The sequence below is a fragment of the Plecotus auritus genome, assembly GCF_963455305.1.
Source record: "Plecotus auritus genome assembly, chromosome: 3".
Classification (NCBI taxonomy): domain Eukaryota; kingdom Metazoa; phylum Chordata; class Mammalia; order Chiroptera; family Vespertilionidae; genus Plecotus; species Plecotus auritus.
In genome coordinates this window covers 173,612,993-173,639,287 of record NC_137772.1, presented here as the reverse complement: position 1 = coordinate 173,639,287, position 26,295 = coordinate 173,612,993, and the positions used below count along the sequence as shown (strand labels likewise).

Genomic DNA, 26,295 nt, shown 5'->3' with positions numbered 1-26,295 from the left:
CTCATTGGGCGGGGCAGTAGAGAAGAGGTGGGGCCTAGGTTGGGCTTGTGGCGCGCTGCTCCCTCCTCCTTACCCCCCCCTCCCTGTCCGGTCCGGGTTCGCTTGCCTCGTCAGCGTCCGCGTTTTTCCCGGCCCCCCCCAACCCCCCCGGACAGGACCCCCTTGAGCTCGTCCCTCAGCTGCCACCATGAGCGGTAAGGATGAGTCCACTCAAAGCTTAGGGGTGGTAGGGAATGAGGGGGCGCGCGCGAGGGCCGACCGGGCGGTCCCCGCCGTGAGGGGGGGCGGGCGGGAGGCGGCGGCGGCGGCCTTGGTCCCGCCCGGGGCGGAGGGAAGGGAGGGAGAAAGGGCAGTGGCGGGGCCTCCGAGGAGGAGGGGGATGGGCCACCCGCCCCGGGGGAGGGGGCAGAATGGCCTCGCCCGCCCCCTGCCCGCCCCGGCCGCGGGGGGACGGGCCTTACCCCCCACAACTCGGCCGCCTGCCTGAGGCTCCTCCCGTCGGGGGCTGGAGCTGCGGGGGTGGCCCGAGCAGTGCAGGCCCCGCCCGGGCCAACCGCCTCCCTGGTCCGCCTTCTGGTCACCGCCTGCCCCAGGGCCCTCCCCCCCCTCCGTAGGTTTCCCCTCCCCCCCTACCGACCCGCCCTTTCCACGCCCCTCACCCCGAAACCGCCCTTTCCCTCTATGGTCCGCCCTCAGTCCGCCAGGAAACCTCCAGATTTCTAATCCCTGGACCCCTTTAGTCCCTTAACCAGAATTCACAAATGTTTCCTCACTCACACTTTTTATCTCTTCTTTTTTTATTCCCCCTTCTTCCCTTTTGTTACTTTTTATATTTGAATTTTTCTCATTCTTCATCTCCTTTGATCCTAATTTTAGCAAGCTTTCTATACATCCACATGTTTTTTGCCTTAACCTATCCTTCCCCGCCCCATACTTTTTATTTTGAAACTCTTTCAGCATGCCCACTGCCTTTCACATTTCCTATACCAAAAGCATCTTTTCAATATTTTCTGAGTTTAAGTTTGTGAAAAGGAGAGTTGAGGCTCATTTTGGCATCAGTGAGCCTAGTTCATGTCCTATATGTCCTACAACTGTCCCTTCTCTCCCATCCATTCCCACCCACCCCCTCACTGGCGCTTTCACCTTTTAGTCATGTCTGTTTCCTCATAACCTCCTCTTACCCTTCCTCACCTTACCCTTTTCCTTCCCCCAACTTTAAGTTGTTTATCTTTTAATTCTTTTTAGACCAAGATCACTCCATGGATGAAATGACAGCCGTGGTGAAGATTGAGAAAGGAGTTGGTGGCAATAATGGGGGCAATGGTAATGGTGGTGGTGCCTTTTCTCAGGCTCGAAGCAGCAGCACAGGCAGTACCAGCAGCAGTGGAGGAGGAGGAGGAGGACAGGTAAGGAATGATCAGGACAGAGTGGGGAAAGTGTTGAGAGAATGTATAGTTTTAGATGTGTTTTTTTTTTCACAGAACAAGTTTTAGGAAGGGGCTAACCACTTTACTGTATAGATAGGGAAGTAAGTACAGAGAGACAGGTGACTTGGAGATGATTCCCCAAAGATGAAAGTTTCAGCAACAGATTTTTTTTATGTTTGTTGTTTTTTTAAAATATATGTATATACATTTTAAATATATTTTTTATTAATTCCAGAGAGTAAGGAAGAGGGAGAGACAGAAACATCAATGATGAGAGAGAATCATTGATTGGCTGCCTCCTACATCTCCCCTGTTGGGGATGGAGCCCACAACCCGGGCACGTGCCCTTGACTAGAATCGAATCGGGGACCTTTCAGTCCACAGGCTGACACTCTATTCACTGAGCCAAACCAGCTAGGGCTAAATACATATATTTAAGTTGACTTCAGAGAGGAAGGGAGAGAGAGAGAGAGTGAGATTGAAACATCAGTGATGAGAGAGATTCATTGGTTGCTGCCTCCTGCACACACCACACTGGGGATGGAGCTGGCAACCCAGGCATGTGTCCTTGACCGGAATCGAACCTGGGACCCTTCTGTCGAAGGCTGTTTTTTTTTTTTGCTCTTGGTTTTTCTGCACTGTTTGTGGTTTATTTGTTGTATACTGCCCCCTAGGCTGGCAACTGGATGTCATTAAACTAATTCTTTCCCTCTCATTTTTTTGGCTAGGAATCCCAGCCATCCCCTTTGGCTCTGTTGGCAGCAACTTGCAGCAGAATTGAATCACCCAATGAAAACAGCAACAACTCCCAGGGCCCAAGCCAGTCAGGGGGCACCAGTGAGCTTGACCTCACAGCCACACAACTCTCACAGGGTGCCAATGGCTGGCAGATCATCTCTTCCTCCTCTGGGGCTACTCCTACCTCAAAGGAACAGAGTGGCAGCAGTACCAATGGCAGCAATGGCAGTGAGTCTTCCAAGAATCGTACCGTCTCTGGTGGGCAGTATGTTGTGGCTGCCACCTCCAACTTACAGAACCAGCAAGTCCTGACAGGATTACCTGGTGTGATGCCTAATATTCAGTATCAAGTAATCCCACAGTTCCAGACCGTTGATGGGCAACAGCTGCAATTTGCTGCCACTGGAGCCCAAGTGCAGCAGGACGGTTCTGGTCAAATACAGATTATACCAGGTGCAAACCAACAGATCATCACAAATCGAGGAAGTGGAGGCAACATCATTGCTGCTATGCCAAATCTACTCCAGCAGGCTGTCCCCCTCCAAGGCCTGGCTAATAATGTCCTCTCAGGACAGACTCAGTATGTGACCAATGTGCCGGTGGCCCTGAATGGGAATATCACCTTGCTACCTGTTAACAGCGTTTCTGCAGCTACTTTGACTCCTAGCTCTCAGGCAGTCACGATCAGCAGCTCTGGATCCCAGGAGAGTGGCTCACAGCCCGTCACCTCAGGGACTGCCATTAGTTCTGCCAGTTTGGTATCATCACAAGCCAGTTCCAGCTCCTTTTTCACCAATGCCAATAGCTATTCAACAACTACTACCACCAGCAACATGGGAATTATGAACTTTACCACCAGCGGATCAGCAGGGACCAACTCTCAAGGACAGACATCCCAGAGGGTTAGTGGGCTACAGGGATCTGATACTCTGAACATCCAGCAGAACCAGACATCTGGAGGGTCACTGCAAACAAGTCAGCAAAAAGAGGGAGAACAAAACCAACAGTCACAGCAACAACAAATTCTTATCCAGCCTCAATTAGTTCAAGGGGGGCAGACCCTCCAGGCTCTTCAAGCAGCACCATTGTCAGGGCAGACCTTTACAACTCAAGCTATCTCCCAGGAAACCCTCCAGAACCTCCAGCTTCAGGCTGTTCCAAACTCTGGCCCGATCATCATCCGGACACCAACAGTGGGGCCCAATGGACAGGTCAGTTGGCAGACTCTTCAGCTGCAGAACCTTCAAGTTCAAAACCCACAGGCCCAGACAATCACCTTGGCCCCAATGCAGGGTGTTTCCCTGGGGCAGACCAGCAGCAGCAATACTACCCTTACACCCATAGCCTCAGCTGCCTCTATCCCTGCGGGCACAGTCACTGTGAATGCTGCTCAACTATCCTCCATGCCTGGTCTCCAGACTATTAACCTCAGTGCTTTGGGTGCTTCAGGAATCCAGGTGCACCAGCTTCCAAGCCTGCCCTTGACTATAGCAAATGCCCCAGGTAAGGCTTCTAATTTTTTGCACTTAGTTTCACAGCTAACTAGCACCTCAGCTGAAACTGTTGATTCCAAAGAAGGGAGTAACTTTCTTAAGGGCTAATCATTTAGGCAAGTCAGAGAAATAGCAATGATTCTATTTGGAACTGATTTAACAAAATTTTCCCCCCAGTTAATCTGATGAGAAAGGAGCACTTCTGGGCAATGTCCCTGGAATCTGTACCTCCAGTGCCTTTAGTACTACAGAACAAGGATTTGCAAACATTTTCTGTAAAGGGTTTGTTAGTACTTATTTTAGGCCTAGTAATAGTATTTATTTTAGGGCTATATATGGTCTTCTTTTTTTTAATATGTTTTTATTGATTTCAGAGAGGAAGGGAGAGAAAGAGAGATAGAAACATCAATGATGAGAATCACTGATTGGTTGCCTCCTGCACGCCCCCTACTGGGGATGGAGCCCGAAACCTGGGCATATGCCCTTGACTGGAATCCAACCCAAGACCCTTCAGTCCACAGGCCCGCGCTCTATCCACTGTGCAAACTGCGGCTCGAGAGCCGCGGTTTGCCGTTCTGTTAACTAATGAGTTTGCCGACCACTGAGCTAGGGTAAGGGCTATATATGGTCTTAATCACGTTTTTTTTGTTTTGTTTTTTACAACCCTGTAAAAAAATGTAAAATCATTCTTAGCTTGAGGGCTTTATTTAGCCTTTGGGGTCCTCTCTTGTGTAGGATAAGAATTGATTATAAACTTGACTTATTTATAGGACAGTTATTAAATCATCAGATATTTCTCATGAAGAACTGTAACTCCTGAGTGAGGGGAATAGTGACATAATGGGTTCCAGAAGAATTTTTTTCAACAAAATAAGTTCTCTGGTTAATCTTTAGTTAATCAGGCTGTTCTACCCTGAGCAAGCTGGTTACTCAAGGTTTAATTTTTTTTTAACTCCTTAAAAGTAGAGTCCATCCACCTCCCCTTGCACTAATGTATATTTTTTAATAAGCTTCCTAGGTGATTCTGATATTTCCTAGATAAGAGAACCACTTCTTAGACTGCTATGAAAATAGTGTATGGTTGAGGAAGGAGGGGAGAGAAGGGGAGTGAGGCCTGGAATGGAGTGGGGAGGTGCAGTTGAGAGGAATTAGGAATAAGGAGAATATTGAAGGGAAAAATAGACTTTAGGAAAGAAGTATATATATTGGAATGTGTATTGAATCAGTTGACTACAATATTCACTCATTCACTTTGAACTAAGTGAATTTCAAATTGGTTAATTTGAAATTTAAATCATATCTATTTAAAAAGTTGACAGTCTATTTAGAATGTATCATTTTAAATCCCATCACAAGGTCGCTAATCTTTACTAAAGCATGATAAAAGGATATATATACGTTTTTATATTCTGGCATGATATATAAAAATTATGGGGAATTGTTTAATGCCATTGAACTCCTAGTTCTATTGGAATATATGTAGGTGTATGAAATGCTTACTTTTATTATAGCGTGTCATTCCATTTAGATTGGTTCTTATATAAGTGAGAATAACAAATAGGTAGCCAGCCATATTTCCTGCCTTCTGAAGGTTTGGAAAATCTGGCTTGGGGGGGGTCAAGTTCCCTAACTCTTTTACATTCTTATGGTGTATTTACCATGACTGTATTTTGAGCTTTATCAAGACAGTAATTTTCTTAGTGATCTTAGACTAGAAAGTTACAGTTGGAAGGGACCTAAGAAATCATCTGTAAATTGCTTTATTTTCTCGATAAGGACATGGAGATATTAAAAAGCACTTTTAAGTGATGAGACTACAGCCAGAGCTTGAGCTTGTGGTTAATTCTCCTACTAAGGGAATTTCATTACCTGTTAGTTTTAAGTCTGGACTTGAGAAAAATCCTTTAGTTTGTTAAAAATGTGTAGCTTTGCTTCTTTGAAATTTAATGCTCTAGAGCTGGCAAGTGTTTTATAGACTAAAAATTATGAGGAAAGTTTAATAAAAAATGGAAACTAACAGCCTGGAATATTAGATACTTTCTGGTTAATCTACATTAGCATGTTTGTTTTCTCTTTGCTCCGAGGTTGTATCCAGTAATTTGCTCTTCAAAGGAAAGCAAAGCTGTGGGATTGTTCCCATTAATAATAATTTGGATCCCTGCAATTTCTAAAAGGTTTATAACTTAAGCTCTAAGGAGTAGTTATGAGGCACTCATTGCTAAATCATGCTCTGGGGAAGTCTGCCATTTAATGTCATAGGATAGGGCTACCTAGCTGTTATAGATGGTCTCTGAGCTCAAGAAAATTCATGCCTTTCTGTAAGGTAGCAGCAGCTTGACATTCACTAATTAGATGAGGCACTGAAAGGCCATTTTGTGAGAATTGAAGTTCTTTGCTTCATTAATAGTGGTTTCTGAAGATACAGTTTCCTCCTTTCTGGTTAGTCATACTTGTGCAACATTTTTTTCTCTTCAATTGATCTGACTTCATTCTTAATGAAAAATAATAAAATTATTTCCTTGAAGCTTAGTGCTGTTCAACTGTTGCCTAGAAGCTGCCGTGTCTCATTTTACCTTTTCTGGTATGTAGTTATTTTACTAGAAAAACTCAACCTGTTGGCAGTATGATGTAGTAGAATAGAATAGGTAGGTAGATAGCATGGTTGTGAAAGACTGAAGCTTCCATGGTGTTCACTTGGTTTGTTTACATTTATTATTAAAAAGTAAAATAATCTTAAAAAATTTCTAAGCCCTCCTGTTGACTTCTACTCTTGTTTACTTCTGTTTGCTGAATACACAGGCAAAGGCACAAACTTAGAAAAAAACCAGCCACCTTTGTATTCCTTTGTTTTTCCTGGCCCTGCCCCTGGTGAGTGGTAGTGAAGAAGGGACCACCCAGTAAACTAAATTTAGTTTCCAGACAGTGAGATGATTGATGGGCTTAGTTTTTGTTTTATTTTTAAAGTTAGCAGTTTTTTCTTTTTTTCCCAACACCCTTTCCTCTCATTTTGTAGTCACACTCATAGATCTTATTTTTGTTTTTGTTTTTTCAGTTTAAAGCTTCAGGTTTTTTCCCCCAATAACTGCTGAGACCTGAAAACTCTTACCCCAGGTTGAGTGGGGGCTGGCCTTCAAAGACTGAGTTTGGGTGACTTCGTGGGAGTTCTGCCTAATAAAGAGTGCAGGGCTTTGGCAGGAGAATAGAACATACTTCCTTGATGTCTATAATTCACTCAAGAAGCAAATTTCAAGCACTAAAAATAAAAAATTCACATCTGTTCGGTTTTATCGGGGTCAGGAAAATGTCTTCTCTTAGAAGTTAGGTTGAACGTGATACTAGAGTTGGTTTGCCAACAGTGTCACTAAACTTGGGGTCAGATTGCTGAGACCTAATTTGTTAAAAACTTGTATTTTAGCCTAGTGCATTTGAACATTAGTGATAAGTAGATTTGGATGATTTAAATGTGTTGAGAATTGTTCTAGTGCAAAAGGTCATACAAGAGAATTTCCTGGTTTTAAAATAATACACTTTATCAAATATGTCAAATGTTTCTGCATCATTTGCTTTATCAAATATTATATTTGTTTCTTATGGTGATGTTAGTACTTTTTAAATGATTTTAAGTAGAAAAGATCTCCTTTAAAACTTAGGTGTCTTGATTGATCTGAAAAGACTGAGAAGACAGTCTTCAAACCTTTTCCGTTGCTCCTATTTATTCATTCCAGTGGCTTTCGGTAAATGACGTCATTGTTAAATCATATTGCATTGTGTAATGTGGCCATTTTAGTTCTTAATTAAATAACAAGAGCACAAGAGTGTCTAGTGTTTGAGAAAACTTTAGTATCTGTTCAGTTCTCATAGCTCCCTTTTCTTTTAATTGTTCCACTTTGTAAAGTAGTATGTAAATGTTACCACTAATAATTTAGCTCTGGTCATTTCGTGCTTCTAATTGTTTTGTTGGCTTTGAAAATGTTTTAAAATGTAAGATGAATATCTGAAGAAAAGTTTTATATAAGTAATGCTTTTTGTAAGTAATGCTTTGTATTGTGTGTCTGTAAACTACATAATAGTTGAAAATTTTCACTTTGCTATTTAATTGAAAAACAAGCATATTTTTCATATTTCTTGCAGAAGGTGTGTCACAATAATACTATTCCTTTCTCTAGTATTTAACATACAGGCCCTGTTCTGTAGAAGGATTATTTTAAAACTTATTTGCTCAACTATGACTATATTGTTAATACTACCCTAGGTTTTTTAGAATTGTTCTCCTTAAAAGACATGAAAAAATTTCTGTAGAAAGAGTATTTTTCAGAGTTGGTTGCAAATTTGAGCTATAATTTGAATTTGTACTTTTGCTCTAATGTTTTTAAAACTCTGAATGGTTTATGAAACTAGGCAGTATTACTTGTTTAGCAAGTTTGAATGTGCCTATCTAATTTACACGGAATCCTCCTTCTCATGATGTATCTATGTACAAAATAAAAAAAATAATTTAACAATTTCAAGAAAGAAGTTAAAATATAACTAGGTCACAACAAAGACTTGCCCTTTAAGAGATGAGAGAATTAAGTTAGCAGTGTATACATCTCTGGAAAATAATTTTAAATGGTTTTCATAGGCAAGCAAATGTTGCTAATAACCTAAGGTTAAATGCTATTGAGATGGATCTTTTAAAACTATTCAGTAAGTTCTTCATTGAATTGACCCTGTTTTGATTGCTTAAAAGTTACAGCTCTTTGCAAACCTAATAAAATTTAACCAGACTAGCCATGGTAATAGCAGTTAAACTGACAGTTGCTAGTTCTGGAAACCTTCATCCCTTCCAGTACCCTTATTCAGACTTAACCTGTAGAAAGATTCAATGACTTGCCAAAGGCCACTGACAAAATTTAGTGACACATTTTTTTTTTTTTTTTTACTTCAAATCAAGATCCTTTCTACTCCAATCCACTTCTATCAAGTAGAAGAATGGATTTGACACCCTCCACCCCCCACCCTCCCGATTCAGTTTTGAGGTGTTACTGACATTTGTAGCCTAAGACAGATAATTGGGGAAAAAAGGCGCAAAAGGCATGTTTAATCAACAACTTCTTTGTAAACTTTTGTTATGAATCAGAATTTGTTTTAACCAGATGAATTAATTTGAATTTATTTAATCTCAAAGTAAAGTATAAATAATCAATGATAATGAAGGGAGGAACAAAATGGCAAAAGAGAAATTAAAGACATAATCAGTCTTTGAACACATGAGGGTCAGTTTGTCATATTGGGAGTGTGGGTATTAACCCTCCCCCCGCTTTTGACAATTAGGAAGGCTTTTTGACAGTTCTTATTTTTTTCCCTTATATGCTTGAAACATTTTTATAGCAAATCTGATCTCCTTATTGCTCTCCATTTATTGTTTTTTTCATGTTATTCTGTAACTTCCCTCTCAGGACCTTCCTTTCCTTACCCCCTTCATTTCTGTTGTGGATATGGTTTAACAACCCTTTTAAAGTCTTCTATGTAGGGCCCTGCTCAGTGGTTGAGTGTTGACCTATGAACCAGCAGGTCACCACCTTTTGATTCCTGGTCATTGATGTTTCTCTCTCTCCCTCTCCCTTCCTCTCTGAAATCTATAAAATATATTTTTTTAAAAAGACTGTAGGGCCCAATTTTGTCCAGGTTCTATATGGTTACTAGTGATGTATCTGAAAGTACTCTGCTTAGAATTCTTTGGCAGTTTCTTGCACTCATGAAAGAAAGAGTATTAATTTTATACAGACCATTTGTCTTAAAGAAGGTAAAAGTAAAAAGCCCATGCCCTAGCTGGTTTGGCTCAGTGTATGGAGCATTGGCCGGAGGGAAGGGTCTCAGGTTCGCTTCTGGTCAGGGGCTCATGCCTGGATTGCAGGCTCGATCCCCAGTATGGGGCATAAATAAAAATATGTTAAAAAAAAAAGTAAAAAGCTCATAACCCTGAAACCTATTTGGAAACTTTCCATATTATGAAGAATTTTCTTTGGTTTGGTGTTCTTTTTTTTTTTTTTTTTTTTAATATATATACACATATATATTTAAATATATATTTTTATTGATTTCAGAGAGAAAGGGAGAGGGAGAGAGAGATAGAAACATCAGTGATGAGAGAGAATCATTGATCAGCTGCCACCTGCATGCTCCCTACTGGGGATTGAGCCTGCAACCCAGGCATGTGCCCTTGACCAGAATCGAACCTGGGACCTTTCAGTCCGCAGGTCGACGCTCTAACCACTGAGAAAAACCGGCCAGGGCTAATTTTCTTTTTTAACTGTTTATCCTTTTTCTTAAAATTTTGGCTCATGATTGTAAAAGCAGATGCATGGGAAAGAGGGAAGAAAATTACATAAATATTGGGATTTACTTAATGGTGTATTTGTTCTGTTAAATCCCTAGCATTTATACATGGGGATGGGGAGGTTGTTTAAAATGAAAAATTTTAGTTATTACTAGAGGCCCGGTGCACAAATTCGTTCACAGGTGAGGACTCAAGGGGGTTGGGGGCGGGGGGGGCACAGGATGCAATCAGCCCTCCAGGCAAGTGGTGGGACACCCTTGCTGGCCTGGAATCGAGATTGGTCCAGTGACATTCACGCAGGTTTCGGGAGCCACCTGGTGGCCGTTTTTATATTTTTTCTTCTTTGCGGAGCGTCTAGGGAGGGGAAGCAGCCGTAGGCCAACTTCCAGGAGGCCAGCAGCACTGTCAGGATCATGCCGGCGGCACGGGTCTGTTGGTGCCTGGCTGGTTCTCTGGAGATTGGACCTGCAGGACTACTGAGGGAGTGGCTGCCACCATGCTGGTAGACTGCCGGGAAGGGGCTGTCAGCTGAGCGGCACTCCCGCTTTGGGAGCACACTGACCACCAGGGGGCAGCTCCTGTGTTGAGCGTCTGCCCCCTGGTGGTCAGTGCGTGTCATAGGTTCCGGTCATTCGGTTGCTTAGGCTTTTATATATATAGACTAGAGGCCTGGTGCACAAAATTCTTGCATAGGTAGGGTCCCTAGGCCTGGTAGATGATCAGGGCTGATCTGTGATCTGTGGGGTGACTGGTGGGGCGATTGGGACCCCCACTCACACCCATTTTGGCTGGCCTGGTTCTGGCCCTGCCTCTCGCCGCTGCCACCGGTCGCCTCCCTCTGTGGGGCAGCTGGCGGGGTGATTGGGGGGCACCTGCTGGCACCCACCTTGGCTGGTGCCCTAGCGCTGCCTGCTCACCAGCCCTGCCCCCTGCCGCCGCCTGTTGCCTCTTTCGGTGGGGCAGTTTGGGGGGCACCCACTGGCACCTGCCTTGGCTGGTGCTGCCCACTCACTGGCCCCACTCCCTGCCGCCACCGCCGGTCACCTCCCTCGCCAGGCAATCAGGGGCCCCTGCTGGCACCCGCCTTGGCTGGCAGCCTTACGCCGGCCCCCTTGCTGGCCCCCCCTCTGCCTGTGGGCTGGGGGCAGCTCCTGCGTTGAGTGTCTGCCCCCTAGTGGTCAGTGCGTGTCATAGTGACTGGTTGTTCCGCCGGTCATTCCACCATTCGGTTGATTTGCATATTAGGGTTTTATTATATAGGATTACTTTTTTAAAAAAAATATTTTTTTAAATATATCTTTATTGATTTCAGAGGAAGGGAGAGGGAAAGAGAGAAACATCAATGATGAGAGAGAATCATTGATTGGCTGCCCCCTGCACATCCCCTACTGGGGATCAAGCCTGCAACCTAGGTATGTGCCCTTGACCAGAATTGAACCTGGGACCCTTCAGTCTGCAGGCTGATGCTCTATCCACTGAGCCAAACCATCTAGGGCTTAAAAAACATTTTTATTGATTTCTGAGAGGAAGGGAGAGGGAGAAAGAGATAGAAACATTAATGATGAGAGAGAATCATTGATTGGCTGCCTTCTGCACACCCTGCACTGGGGATCAAGTCTGCAACCTAGTCATGTGCCCTGACCAGAATCGAACCTGGTTTATAGGTCGACACTCAATCACAGCCACACCAGCTGGGCTAAATAATTATTTTTAATTGTGGTGAAAAACACATAACATAAAACTTACCTTTGTAACCATTTCAAGTGTACAGTTTCGTGGTAAATAGTGTACATTCACATTGTTATGCAATAGATTTCCAGAACTTTTTCGTCTTACAAAACTGAAATGCTCCATGATCAGTTTTATTCAGTGGTTAGAGCGTCAGCCTGCCAACTGAAGGGTCTTGGGTTCAATTCCAGTCAAGGGCACATACCTCTGTTGCAGGCTCGATTCCTGGCCCTGGTCAGGATGCATGTGGAAGGCAACCAGTCAATGTCTCTCTCTTACATCAATTTTTCTCTCTGTCTTTGTCCCTCCCTTCCTCTCTCTTTAAAAATCAATGGAAAAAATATCCTCAAGTAAGGAGTTACAAAACAAAAAAACGGAAATGCTGTACCCATTAAAGTCCTCATTTTCCTCTCCTCAGCTTTTGCAACTGTTACTGTACTTTCTGTTTCTATGGATTTGATTACTTTAGATATGTCATATAAGTAGAATCATGGAATATTGTGACTGGCTTATTCAACTGAGCATAATGTCCTCAAAGTTCATACATATTAAAGTATGTGACAGGATTTTCTTCCTTTTCAAGGCTGAATACTATTCCATTGTATGCGTTTACAATATTTTCTTTACCCATCTGTCTGCATTTGGGCTGTTTCTAGAACCTCTTGTTTATTATGGATAGTGCTGCTGTGAACCTAAGTGTGAATATATCTCTTTGAGATACCACTTTCATTTATTTTGGATAGCCTATATAATAAAGAGGTAATATGCAAATTGACCACTCCAACACACAAGATGTCTGCCCCCATGTGGACATAAGATGGCCGCCACAAGATGGCCGGCAGGGGAGGGCAGTTGTAGGCGATCAGGCCAGCAGGAGTGGGCAGTTGAGACGGACCAAACTTGAAAGGGAGGGCAGTTGGGGGCGATCAGGCTTGCAGGGGAGGGCAGTTAGGGGTGATCGGGCCAGTAGGGGAGGGCAGTTGGGGGTGATCGGGCCGGCAAGAGAGGGCAGTTTGGGGCAATTGGGCCAGCAGGGGAGCAGTTAGGCGTCGATCAGACTGGCGCAGGGGTGACTTTTTGACTCGAGGGCCACAATGGGTTCTTAAACTGGACCGGAGGGCCGGAACAAAAGCATGGATGGAGTGTTTGTGTGAACTAATATAAATTCAAAGTAAAGGAGCGAAGGGGAGAGCAAGAGAACAGGATAGAACAGCCGGATCCGTAGTTTGCCCACAGCTGGGTTAGGGGGTGATCAGGCTGACAGGCAGGAAAGCGGTTGGGAGCCAGCAGTCCCAGATTGTGAGAGGGATCCCAGATTGGAGAGGGTGCAGGCTGGACTGAGGGACAACCCCCCCACCCCCAGTGCATGAATCTCATGCACTGGGCCTCTAGTATCACATAATCTACTTGTGCCTTACCATAAAAAATTAAGAAGTAGGCATTTCAACTTAAGAAATAGGCACATGTAATAGGGGTTACATGAAATAGGAATCTTCACTTCCTGCACTTTTTGGTATTGAAAATGTTTACTCCATGGACTATTTTGGTTTTAATCATTGGTTTGCTTGCAAAGGAATTTGATGCTGTTTGTAAGTGTTAACAGCCAAGAAATTTGTCCCAAGTATCAAAATGTGAAGTATCAAACTTTTAGCAAACTCTTCATTTTATTTAGTTCCCTTAAAGTCTCAATACTACAGATAACATTGTCTAGAACAGTGGTCGGCAAACTCATTAGTCAGCAGAGCCAAATATCAACAGTACAATGATTGAAATTTCTTTTGAGAGCCAAATTTTTTAAACTTAAACTTCTTCTAACGCCACTTCTTCAAAATAGACTTGCCCAGGCCGTGGTATTTTGTGGAAGAGCCACACTCAAGGGGCCAAAGAGCCGCATGTGGCTTGCGAGCCTCAGTTTGCCAACCACTGGTCTAGAACAAGCATGTCAAACTCAAAGGCTAACAGGGGCCAGATAAGGTTTAAGTTTCTGTGGGCCGCAAAAAAACAAAAGCTTCAATTTTCATAGAAACGTAGATTTATTTCAATAGAGACATGCTGAATACAAAGGGCTGAAATAAATGAGTAATCATTAACATAAAATAATAGAGCATTTTAATAAAAATTAGTATTTTTTCTTGAACATGAATTTACCAGACACTGAATAACTGCACAGATTAATAAGTGTAATGCAAATAGACACATTTTTCTTGTTACCTGAAAGCAAAATATTTCCTGTTGCGCACACCAAACAAGTCAGTACAAGACTAACGACGTGGCAGTTGGCTGCTAAAATATTCACTGCTAGTATTAGTGGAGAGAAATGGTGCGCCTGCACATAAGGCGTGTAAGGGAAATGAATGCAACACGATTATAGTAATCAGTCATTAGCAAATGTTGTAGTTCGTTATTAATAATTACGTATAACAGGATATTGTAAAAATTAAGTTACGAAATTTTTTCTTTATTTTTAAAAAAATATGTTTTATTGATTTCAGAGGGAGAGAGAGATGGAAACATCAATGATGAGAATCATTGATCAGCTGCCTCCTGGGGCGTGCCCTGATCAGGAATCGAACCGTGACCTCCTGGTTCCTAGGTCGATGCTCAACCATTGAGCCCCGCCAGCCGGGCAAGTTACGAAATTTTTATTAAAACATTTCTTACGTACCATTATATTGGCTGGGCTGCAAAAATTTCGTTGTGAGCCGAGAATTTGACATGCTTACCCTAGCAGTGGTCGGCTGCTCTGTTGACTAATGAGTTTGCCGACCACTGGGATAGGGGCTTAATCACAAGGAACAGCAACAGCCTGTGATTATTGGAATCGAGAGTCTAGGTCAGTGGTCGGCAAACTCATTAGTCAACAGAGCCAAATATCAACAGTACAACGATAGAAATTTCTTTTGAGAGCTAAATTTTTTAAACTTAAACTTCTTCTAACGCCACTTCTTCAAAATAGACTCGCCCAGGCCGTGGTATTTTGTGTGAGAGCCACACTCAAGGGACCAAAGAGCCGCATGTGGCTCGCGAGCCGCAGTTTGCCGACCACTGCCCTAGGGGATCAAGCCCACAACCCAGGCGTGTGTCCTGACCAGGAATTGAACCTGTGACCTCTTGGTTCATGGGTCAGTACTCAACCACTGAGCCACACCAGCTGGTAGGAGAGTATTAGTTTTGACTGTTTTCTTTTTCTTTAAAGTTTCATCTTTTTTTTAAATATATATTTTATTGATTTTTTTACAGAGAGGAAGGGAGAGGGATAGAGAGTTAGAAACATCATTGAGAGAGAAACATTGATCAGATGCCTCTTGCACACCCCCTACTGGGGATGTGCCCACAACCAGGGTACATGCCCTTGACTGGAATCGAACCTGGGACCCTTGAGTCCGCAGGCCAACGCTCTATCCACACAGCCAAACCGGTTAGGGCTTGACTGTTTTCTTGAAAAGAAGGTTAAACACATGGGGGTTTTTTGCTTTTTAAATATATTTTTATTGCCGAAACCGGTTTGGCTCAGTGGATAGAGTGTCGGCCTGCGGACTGAAGGGTCCTGGGTTCGATTCCGGTTAAGGGCATGTACCTTGGTTGCGGGCACATCCCCAATGGGAGGTGTGCAGGAGGCAGCTGATCTATGTCTCTCTCTCATCGATGTTTCTAACTCTCTATCCCTCTCCCTTCCTCTCTGTAAAATATCAATAAATATATTAAAAATATATATATATATATATTTTTATTGATTTCAGAGAGGAAGGGGGAGGGGGAGAGAGTTGAGCCCACAACTCAGGCATATGCCCTTGACTGGAATCAGACCTGGGACCCTTCAGTCCCCAGCCTGACGCTCTATCCACTGAGCCAAACCAGTTACCGCTAAACATAATGGTTTTAAGGAATCCTAATATCTCTTAAGTATTTCTTTGTTTCTCTCTTTCTTAATTATGCCCTGTCCTGAGTTAACATTCTTAAGTTTCAATAAAATAGAGAAAGGTTTGCCTCTTCCCAGTTGATTTGGACAGGGGAAAACTTTGGGAGTTAATTAATTGCATCTCTAAATTTAATGGACTTAGGTTAGTTTGGAAAATAGATCAAGAAAATGATTTGATTATCTGCACCATGGTTTTTCTTGTTTGTTTGTTTTAAATTAAATTATACTTTACGTTCAATATTATTTTGTATTAGTTTCAGGTATAACCACAGTTTTGTCTTATCTTGATTCTAAAAACCTGTTGTAGATAGCTGGATCTACAGTTTCATAAATTTCTCTTCTGAAGGTAATTTTTGGTAAATAATTTTTGGTGATACTAACTTGCATCCTAACTAGCCTTATCTGCTGAGCTATTTGAGCTAATTTCAAAAGATAAATTCTCCATCCCCACTAGGGGCAGTTTCTAATCAGTAACACAGTTTTTAAAGCAGGTTGATCAAACAAAATACTGTTGTATATCTTTTCCTTTAAAAAAAATTTTTTTTATTGTTGATAGTATTACAGATGTCCCCCATTCCCCCCACCCCCTTTGCCCCTCTCCATCCAGCCCTTACACACACACACACACACACACACACACACACACACACACACACACGCCTTCACCACACTATTGTCTGTGTCCATGGGCTATGCATATAAGTACAAGTTCTTTGGTTTATCTCTTCCCACCCCCCTCCCCCTAATAATGTCAGTTTGTTCCATGCCTTCATGCCTCTGGACTTACTTTGTTGGTCAATTTATTTTGTTCATTAGATTCCACAAATAAGTGACAACATGTAATATTTGTCTTTCTTTGACTGGCTTACTTCACTTAGCATAATAATCTCTGGGTCCATCCATGTTGTCTCAAAGGGCTCTTGTATATCTTATTCCATGATTTCTCACGGTGTGATTTTCCCACAAGACATTTTGCTAGTGTTGAATATTTGTTATGTGACAGATATTACACTAAGCACCTTACATTTATTTCATTTGTTTTTCATGGTAACTTTATGAGATTAATAATATGAGAAGTTACTTGCTCACTGTTAAAAGCTACTCAAATGGTGGTGCAGGAACTCATATTTAGGTCTGTTTTTACTTCAGAACCTGTTCTTAACCCTGTACTCCAGTATTATCCAGTTTCAGCTCTGCCAATATCATGAAAGTCTCAAAACATTTTAGTTAAATTTATTTTAATGCCATAAGCTTGTACTTAGAAGTGGTAGAGTGAGCAGGAAGGCACAAGAAGAGCTTATTATTAGGCATAGTAACTCAAAAGTATGTTTATGAACTGAAAAAAGTAGAGATTAGGTACCGAAGTATAATCAAGAGCCTAGATTTTACATGGTGAGTTTGATCTACTGCACTTATTACTTAGTTCCCTTCTTTATAGAATAGGTAAAACAAAGCAGGCCAATTCAACACTCCATTTATAGAAATCTTAAATATGGATAGAGTCATTAACTTATTTACAAGGTGATTTTGTAGGTGAATACTTATTCATAGTAGATATTTTGAAAACCTGAGAAGAATGCTATCTGCTCCTCTAAAACCTTATGTTTATCCACTGGCCTAGAGCAGTTTTTGAAAATGTCAATTGTAATCAACCCATAAAATCAACAGTGCTAAGGGAAAATAAACGAAGTAGAGTGTAGAAAATTTAAGAATACATTGTTTATCATAAAGGTAAGCATTGTTTATGAAACTTTTGTTTCAGTTATATGTACTAGGTCACAGTATAAAATGTATTTTTTACTTTGGGTTGCAGTTTTTTTTTTGTGTGTGTGTGTGTGTGTGTGTGTGTGTTTTTAGATATATTTTTATTGATTTCAAAGTGGAAGGGAGAGGGAGAAAGAGATAGAAACATCAATGATGAGAGAGAATCATTGATCAGCTGCCTCCTGCATGCCCCACACTGGGCATTGAGCTAGCAATGTGGGCATATGCCCTGACTGGGAATCGAATGGTGACCTCCTGTTTCATAGGTTGATGCTCAACAATGCCGGCTAGGCAGGGTTTCAGTTTACAAGTTTGAAAAACACTGGTCTAGAGCTTTGTAATTATCTATTTTAATTTATTGAGGACAAAAATTAGTGATTTCATTCACTTTTTATCTTTAAAAGCAAATAACATCAAAAGACATAATAGAATGTATGTATGCTTTATATTTTCTTCCTTTTTCTACCATTCTGAAAAGGATCCAATTCCAAATAAAAACTTTCCTGAGGGTATAGCTAGTTCCTCCCTCTCCTCATTGTGTCAAAACTTATAATGTATACTAGGTAGGTACTATTCCCTGCTGAATATTCTGCACAATTTTCTGCTCATTAGAGGAAGTTTTCCCTCTTAGGTTTTGTATGATTTCTAGTTTGGAATACCTTAAAGTCTTATTTTTAGTCAGTTCTATTTGGTTGCTTCTATAGTAGTTTAACTCGGAATGAATAAGAAATTTGTTGGACATATTTCGGTAACAGTATATACCTTTATCTCATTCTTTTAATGAATGTATTAGTAGTCCATTGCATAAGGTTATAATTTATTTAGTGCCTCAATGGTGTATATTTTGATTGTTTCCAGTTTTTTCCTGTTACACAAAACACTATTGTCACATATTTGTATACCATAGGACAGTGGTCGGCAAACTCATTAGTCAACAGAGGGGCAGGCTCGTGAGCCGCGGTTTGCCGACCACTGCCATCGGACATTGCTGGTTCAAAGTGGAATTACTTGGATGGTGTGCATTTAAAATTTTAATATTGCCAAGTTGGCCTTCAAAAAGGTTGTTCTATATGTCACTACCTATATATAAAAATGCATATTTCCCCATACTTTTGCTGATGCTGTGCATTATTAGAGTTTTAACATTTTGTAATCTGATTGGTGAAAATTTACAAAAGTCCAGTATAGAGTTGCATTTTAAAAATTGCGTGAGATTGACTATGCTTTCATAAATTTAATTGGCTCTTTGTATTTTCTTTTTTTTGTTAATTCTCACCCAAGGATATTTTTTCCATTGATTTTTAGAGAGAGTGGAAGGAGGAAAGGAGGATGGTAGGGAGAGAGAAACGTTGATTGGTTGCCTTCCACACATGTCCCGACCAGAGCCAGGAATCGAACTTGAGACCCTGTGGTGTGAGGGCCAATGCTCTAACCACTTAGCAATGCCGGCCAAGGTGGCTCTTTGTATTTTCAGTGATAATTCTTGAGATTTCAAGTATGGGTGATATCAGTGAATGTGACTTCAAAGCTTTGAAGAAATGGTGACTATAAAAAATATAGTCACTGAGATGCTTGCAGCTGTGATGACCTCTCCTATTTCCCACTTTGACCTTTTCTTTACTCTTACTTTCAGGTGATCATGGAGCTCAGCTTGGCCTCCATGGGGCCGGTGGTGATGGAATACATGATGACACAGCAGGAGGAGAGGAAGGAGAGAATAGCCCAGATCCCCAACCACAAGCTGGTCGGAGGACCCGGCGGGAAGCATGCACCTGCCCCTACTGTAAAGACAGTGAAGGAAGGTAAGTTGACTAAGCCAGTATCTTAAGAGTATTTAAAGGATTTAGAAGTAAGAAGAGGTTGATTTTTTTTTTTTTTTTTTTTTTAATATTTAAGACTTGGCAATGTTGCAGAGGGATGAGAGATAACAAAATACATTTCACTGGTCATATTATAGGATCTTGGTTCCAGCTCTGATCCTTTTATTGACTCTAAGACCTTGGGCCTTAATAGGTGCCTGCTTTCTCTTAGAGATAAGGAAATCAGATGGAGCCAGCTGGTCTAATGATTGTTACCATATGTCTATATTGAGATGGTTTTAACAAGGTTGCTTTGTAAAACAGCCTTGCAAAGAAATGAAAGAGCTACACTAATGTGTTTTCACAATGGCTTGTGAGAATAAGAGTTTTCCAGAGTCTTATTTTCCTTCAAAATAAACAAAAATGCTTAGTTCAGATAGAAAATTCTTCCATCAGGGAGCCTAACATGTCTTGCAGAACAAAGTTCTGACAATTTTCTCATTAGTAATACCTACTATTCAGTATTATCTCTGGAGAGTTTCAAGTTCTATTTTTTCTTTCAAGTCACTTTTAAAAAAAAAATAAATATGTTTTATTGATTTGAGAGAGAGAGGAGGGGGAGAGGGAGAGAGAGAGAGAGAGAGAGAGAGAGAGAGAGAGAGAGAGAGAGAGAGAGAGAGAGAAACAAACATCCATAAGAGAAACATGGTTCTGCTGCCTCTTGCACACGCCCAGGCTGCAGGCTTCATTCCCAGCCTGGGTGTGGGCTCTGACCAGGAATCAAACTGGTGATCTTTTGGTTTGTGAGATGACACTCAACCAACTGAGCCACTCCAGCTGGGAAAGTCACTGCTTTTGAGAGAATAAAAAGTTACATAGTTGATTAAATGCCTTTGAAAAAGAAAATCTGTTAAAGTTTTGTCCCATCCTAGCTAGTTTGCTCAGTGGTTAGAGTGTCAGCCTATGGACTGAAGGGTCACGGGTTCAATTCCAATCAAGGGTATGTACCTCAGTTGCAGGTTCTTGATCCCCAGCCTTGGTCGGGATGCGTGTGGGAGGCTACTAATCGATGTTTCTCTCTCTCTGTCTCTCCCCCTCGCTTCCACTGTCTCTAAAAAATCGTTGACGAAAAAAATATCCTTGGGAGAGGATTAACAAAAAAACCCCAAAAGTTTTGTCCCAATAAAAATAAGCACAATGCCAAAACCAGTTTGGCTCAGTGTATAGAGCGTCGGCCTGCGGACTGAGGGGTCCCAGGTTCAATTCCAGTCGGGGGCATGTGCCTTGGTTGCGGGCACGTCCCCAGTGGGAGGTGTGCGGGAGGCAGCTGATCGATGTTTCTGGCTCTCTATCCCTCTCCCTTCCTCTCTCTGTAAAATATCAATAAAATATATTTAAAAAAAATAATAATAAGCACAAAAGTAAAAAAAGTATTAAAACAAAAATAATTTGAGTTATTTGTAGGTTAACACTACATTACAGGAAAAACCTGAATTAAAGCACTGAGTATGCCCACACTGGTGTTTCTCAGTGGTTAGAATGTCAGCCTGCACACTGGAAGGTTCTGGGTTCGATTCCCAGTTAAGTGCATGTACCTGAGTCCCAGTTGGGGTGTGTTTGAGAGGCAACCAATTGATGTGTCTCTCTCTCACTGATGTTTGTCTCCCCTTATTCCCCCTTTAGAAACAATGGGAAAAAATCCTCTAGTGAGGATTACTTAAAAAAAAAAAAAAAAAAAAAGCACTGAGTATAATAGTGTTTGTCTTTAACAAAGCTTAAAGTGGATTTAAAGTTTTGAAGGAACTTCTCAGAGTTCCACCTAAGAGTGATTTTTAAAAAAATATATATATTTCTTTATTGATTTCAGAGAGGAAGGGGAAGAGATAGAAACATCAATGATGAGAGAGAATCATTGATTGGCTGCCTCCTGCATGCTCCCTATTGGGGATCGAGCCCACAACCTGGGCATGTGCCCTTGGCCGGAATCGAACCTGGGACCCCTCAATCTGCAGGCTGACGCTCTATCCACTGAGCCAAACTGGCTAGGGCAATCTAAGAGTGATTTTATCTTCTCTTATATATCCTATATAATAATCCTGTATAATAAAGAGCTAATATGCAAATGGTTGTCACGCCCTCACGCCTTAACTGCTCAGACACTCCACACTGGGGAGAGAGGAATAGGGACCAGCCATGCTGCAGCCCGGGAGAGGAACAAGCCTCCCGCCCTGCAGTTCCAGGTTTCAGCGGCTGCGGCTGTGCCTGCTGCCTGGGAGAGGGACAAGCTGCACGCCCCGCGGTCCCCTGTGGCTGCGGCCAGCCTGGGTCCTGGGTGCCTGCGGCTGGCCAGAGGGAGGGAAGCCCGGGTCCCGGGTGTGGGGCGAGGTAGAGGCGATCAGGCCAGCAGGGGAGCAGTTAGGGGCGATCAGGCAGGCAGGCGAGCAGTTAGGAGTCACTGGTCCCAGATTGTGAGAGACAGTTGGACATCCCCCGAGGGGTTCTGGATTGGAGAGGGTGCAGGCTGGGCTGAGGGACACCCCCCCCCATGCATGAATTTGGTGCACTGGGCCTTTCAATATATATGATCATTGAAATACTTATAAAGTTTGAAGTTATATATATAAAAGGCCTAATATGCAAATTGTCCCTTCCAGAGTTCTACTGGGAGTTTGATTGTTCGCTATGACACGCACTGACCGCCAGGGGGTGGCGTGAAACAAAGGGAGGCCCTGGCCAGCAGCTGGAAGACCCTGATTGCTGGCCAGGCCTAGGGACCCTACCCATTCACGAATTTCATACACTGGGCCTCTTGTTTTTATTATGTTTCTTTCCTTCTACTAATATGTGCTGCTAAAACCAAAGAAAAATCTCCCCAATGCCCACTAATGGATCACACATGGAACAAATTGGTTTGCAAAAACATTTCAGAGCTGATTCCTGAGAGAAGCTTAGGATCTGCTCCATACAGGGAATAATTTTTTACTAGCCTTGAATTAGTTAGGATTCTTATTCCCCTCTTTCACTTCTAATCAGTCCATCTTCCTCTTCCACTGAGCTCCCTGATATTGCTTCAGCTTTTCAGCTGTTAATCTTCACCATTTGGCTCTTGACTTTATTTTATGAAAAAGCTCTACAGGTGTAAAATATTTTCCTTAACCAGGTGCTTAAATGGAGAAACCCTTTGCTTATAAATACACTAGTAGCCCGGTGCACGAAATTCGAGCACATTAAAAGGGGATTAATTAGAGGAAATAATTTAATATTGCTATTTGCCCTTTCTCTATAATAGAAGTGTCAGAAATGAAAGAAAATTAGTAAAATGTATATGAAAACCTTCCTTCTGTCAGAGTCTGGGGTGCACCAGAGTCCCGCCCACCCACATGCACCTCAAAATCGCGTGAGACCCATTCGGCCGGTCCCCCGACATGGCACTGGGGCGGGGGGAGGAGCCTGAGGTCCTTTAGCCCAGCACCAGGACAGGAAGCGCACCTTGAGGTCCCCCGTCAAGCCCCGCCGGGCAGAGGGCATGGCCTGAGGTCCTCTGTCAAGCCCTACGGGGTGGGGGAGGGCGTAGCTTCAGGTTCCTGCTGATTGCTCGTTAAGGCTCTTTTTGGGAACTTGGCTTCAGCTGTGGGTGCAGCCATCTTTGTGATGGAGTGATGGTCAATTAGCATATTCCCTCTTTATTAGATAGGATTCCTAGCAAAAAAATTACCACCACATTCACAGTAGTTCCTGTGGAAAATGCTTGTATTGAGGTTTAACTTCTTGCAAAATACCAAAAAAAGCCCCACAGACTTCACAAATCACTGTGAAAATGATTATTTCTTCAAACATCAAAATTGAATTAAGGAACAGGAAAGCAGAAAAGAGCAAATGTCTGGTAGAGAGGAAACCTACAGCTTGAATTTTGGGTATTAAGAACCAGAATCAACTAAAGATCTATATTTTGATACTAAAGATTTAAAAAAAGTTCTAGTTAGTTTTGAATGAATCAGGTAATTGCTGCTGACACTTTGTAGTATTTTCATTTTTATCTTTAGAATGAATGATAAATACTTTGTATTCTCACTTACAGGGGCTCTGGGGATCCTGGCAAAAAGAAACAGCACATTTGCCACATTCAAGGCTGTGGCAAAGTATATGGCAAGACCTCGCACCTACGGGCACACTTGCGCTGGCACACTGGCGAGAGACCATTCATGTGTACTTGGTCATACTGTGGGAAACGCTTCACGCGTTCAGATGAGCTGCAGAGGCACAAACGCACACACACAGGTGAGTAGGAGCCTGGAGAAGAAAGAAATAGTAATAAACCAAAGTGAAAAGGCACAAAATATACCTATGAAATAACTAAAAATACTGAGCAACTTACGATTGAAACTAAATGTATGGATCACAAATGGAATTGGAGTTAATCTGGAAAACCTATAGGAAGGAACGAGCCCTGGCCAGTTTGGCTCAGTGGATGGAGCATTGGCCTGTGGACTGAAAGGTCCCAGGTTCGATTCTGGTCGAGGGTACATGCCTGGGTTGTGGGTTCGATCCCCACTTGGGGGCATGCAGGAGGCAGCTGATCAATGATTCTTTCTCATCATTGATGTTTTTTTCTCTCTCTCTCTCCTTTCCTCACTGAAGTTGATAAAAATATATTACGAAAAGGGAAGGACCTGCCCAGCTGGTGTGGCTCAGAATACATGCCTGATGCTCCTTAATAACAATGAAATGACATTATGAATACATGGGAATGATAGCCCAGAACAACCCAGAATACATGCCTGGGTTGCAGTCTTTTTCTTCCTTTTTTTTTTTTTTAAAATTCTCACCCGAGGATATTTTTTTCCCATTGCTTTCAGAGAGAGTGGGAGGGAGAGAGAGGGGGAAAAAAAAAAAAAAACCACCAATGTTGAGAGAGACACATTGACTGATTGCCTCTGGCACTCGCCCTGACTGGGGGCGGGGAGGAATCCAAAACCCAGGTACATGCCCTTGACCAGGAATCAAACCTGTGACCCTTCAGTACAGGGGCTGACACTCTAACTACTGGGAAACACTGGCCAGGGCTGGGTTGCATTCTTGAATCCCTGGTGGGGGGTGTGTAGTCGATCTCTATGTTTCTCTCATCAGTATTTCTATCTTCCTCTCTCTGAAATCAATAAAAAACCCACACATTTTTAAAATAATAAAAAAATTTTTAAAAGAACGAAGGAGTTAGTTGAGTGGAATTTTGGAGGATACCATTACTTTTTTTTTTTTAATTTATTTTATTGCTATCAGAGAGAGGGAGAGAGAGAGAGAAACATCAATGATGAGAGAGAATCATTGATTGGCTGCCTCCTGCATGCCCCCTACTGGGGATCGAGCCTGCAACCCGGGCATGTGCCCTTGACTGGAATCAAACCCAGGACCCTTTAGTCCACAGGCCAATGCTCTATCTACTGAGCCAAACCGGTTAGGACCCATTACTCTTTTTAGTCTCAGTCCTGCCAGTCATTTTTGCTCTAGTCCTTCCTTTCTGAGTACCAACCTTCCCTCTCTCCATCCCTTCCTTCTTTTTTTGTTTTTCCTTTATTCCTCTCCTCCTTGGTACCAGAAAGCCAGATTTCCTTTGAAAACAATCCCTCTGTCTCTATTCATAGTTACCTGGTTTGGACAGGATTGATCCTACTCCCACCTCCAGGAATGAGTCATGATTGGCTTAAACCAGTCATTGTATCCCTTCCCGACAGGATGTTTGGTTCAGGGAGTGGGCAATTAAGCTTGTCCAGGAAAAATGAAACTTGGGACTTACGCTGGGCATTCAGGGCCACAGACACTTTCTTCTTGTGTTTGTGGTGTGAAGAAGATGTATGGCCAGGAACTGCTACTCCCCAACCCTTACCTATTTTCCTTCCTCCAAAAAGCAAAAGATACTCATCAGGTTTTTCTTTCTTTTTTCACCTTCTAAAATTGGCCTAATAGTCTGGCTTATAAAGTTTGAAAGCAGTAATTGGACAAGGTACCCCCTACATCCTGAGATGTTCGTTTCTTATATTCTTTCTCTTTTTTTTTTTTTTTTTTTTTTTTTACTTAGGTGAGAAGAAATTTGCCTGCCCTGAGTGTCCCAAGCGCTTCATGAGGAGTGACCACCTGTCAAAGCATATCAAGACCCATCAGAATAAGAAGGGAGGCACAGGCGTAGCCTTGAGTGTGGGCACTTTGCCCCTGGACAGTGGGGCTGGTTCAGAAGGCAGTGGTGCTGCCACTTCTTCGGCCCTTATTACCACCAATATGGTAGCTATGGAGGCCATCTGTCCAGAGGGTATTGCCCGTCTTGCCAACAGTGGCATCAATGTCATGCAGGTGGCAGATCTTCAGTCCATTAATATCAGTGGCAATGGCTTCTGAGATCAGGCACCCAGGGCCAGAGACATATGGGCTATACCCATTAACCCTGGGATGCAAGGTAGCATGGGTCCAAGAGACATGTGGGAGAGAGAGCCATGAGGCATTAAAATGCATGGTGGTGGGAAGAATTGGGGGAGGGGATACAAGAGAAGAGATGGGGTCCTGGCACTCACCTATATCATCAGTACCTCCTTGAAGTGGGAAACTGAAAATTCTGTGGGTGCCACCCTTGGATGAGCATTTGTTTGACCCAAGTTTCTTACATTTCTTACCCCAACCTCCCTGTCCTGTGTTTCCCTTCTCAACTCCCTCATGATGGATTTCCCCCGTTCCTAAAGCCATCATGCCTTGATAAATATATATGATCATTGAAATACTTTTAACAAAAAAACAGATTCTATATTATATATATATATATATATAAAAGATATATAGAGATGCATTTGCAGGGGTTGGCTGGGAGGAGCAAAGAGACCATTCTGTGACCAAAATATCTTGGTCATTTTTTTTTATATTGCCTTATTTCCTTATGGCTAAGCCTTGTGACACATTAAGCTTTTATAGATGTTGTCTTGGCTTTCCACGTAGATTAAGCATCCATATGCTCTGCTTTTAGTTTATATATACATACATAATGTTTTTCCTTAATTTTGTCTTTTTATTTGGGATCAGCTTCTTGCACTCCTTTCTAGGCTCAATTCTTTCTGTCTCCCTTTCTCTC

General features: G+C 42.4%; 1 protein-coding gene across 1 annotated transcript; it reads left to right on the top strand.

The window, feature by feature from the left end:
* Positions 1-25,958, top strand: SP1 (Sp1 transcription factor). Its single transcript, XM_080661373.1, has 6 exons — positions 1-194; positions 1,246-1,406; positions 2,156-3,668; positions 19,022-19,190; positions 23,266-23,465; positions 25,261-25,958. The coding sequence occupies exons 1-6, from the start codon at positions 188-190 to the stop codon at positions 25,572-25,574; spliced, it is 2,364 nt and encodes a 787-aa protein (XP_080517499.1). The 5' UTR covers positions 1-187; the 3' UTR covers positions 25,575-25,958.
* The last annotated feature ends 337 nt before the right edge of the window (positions 25,959-26,295 follow it).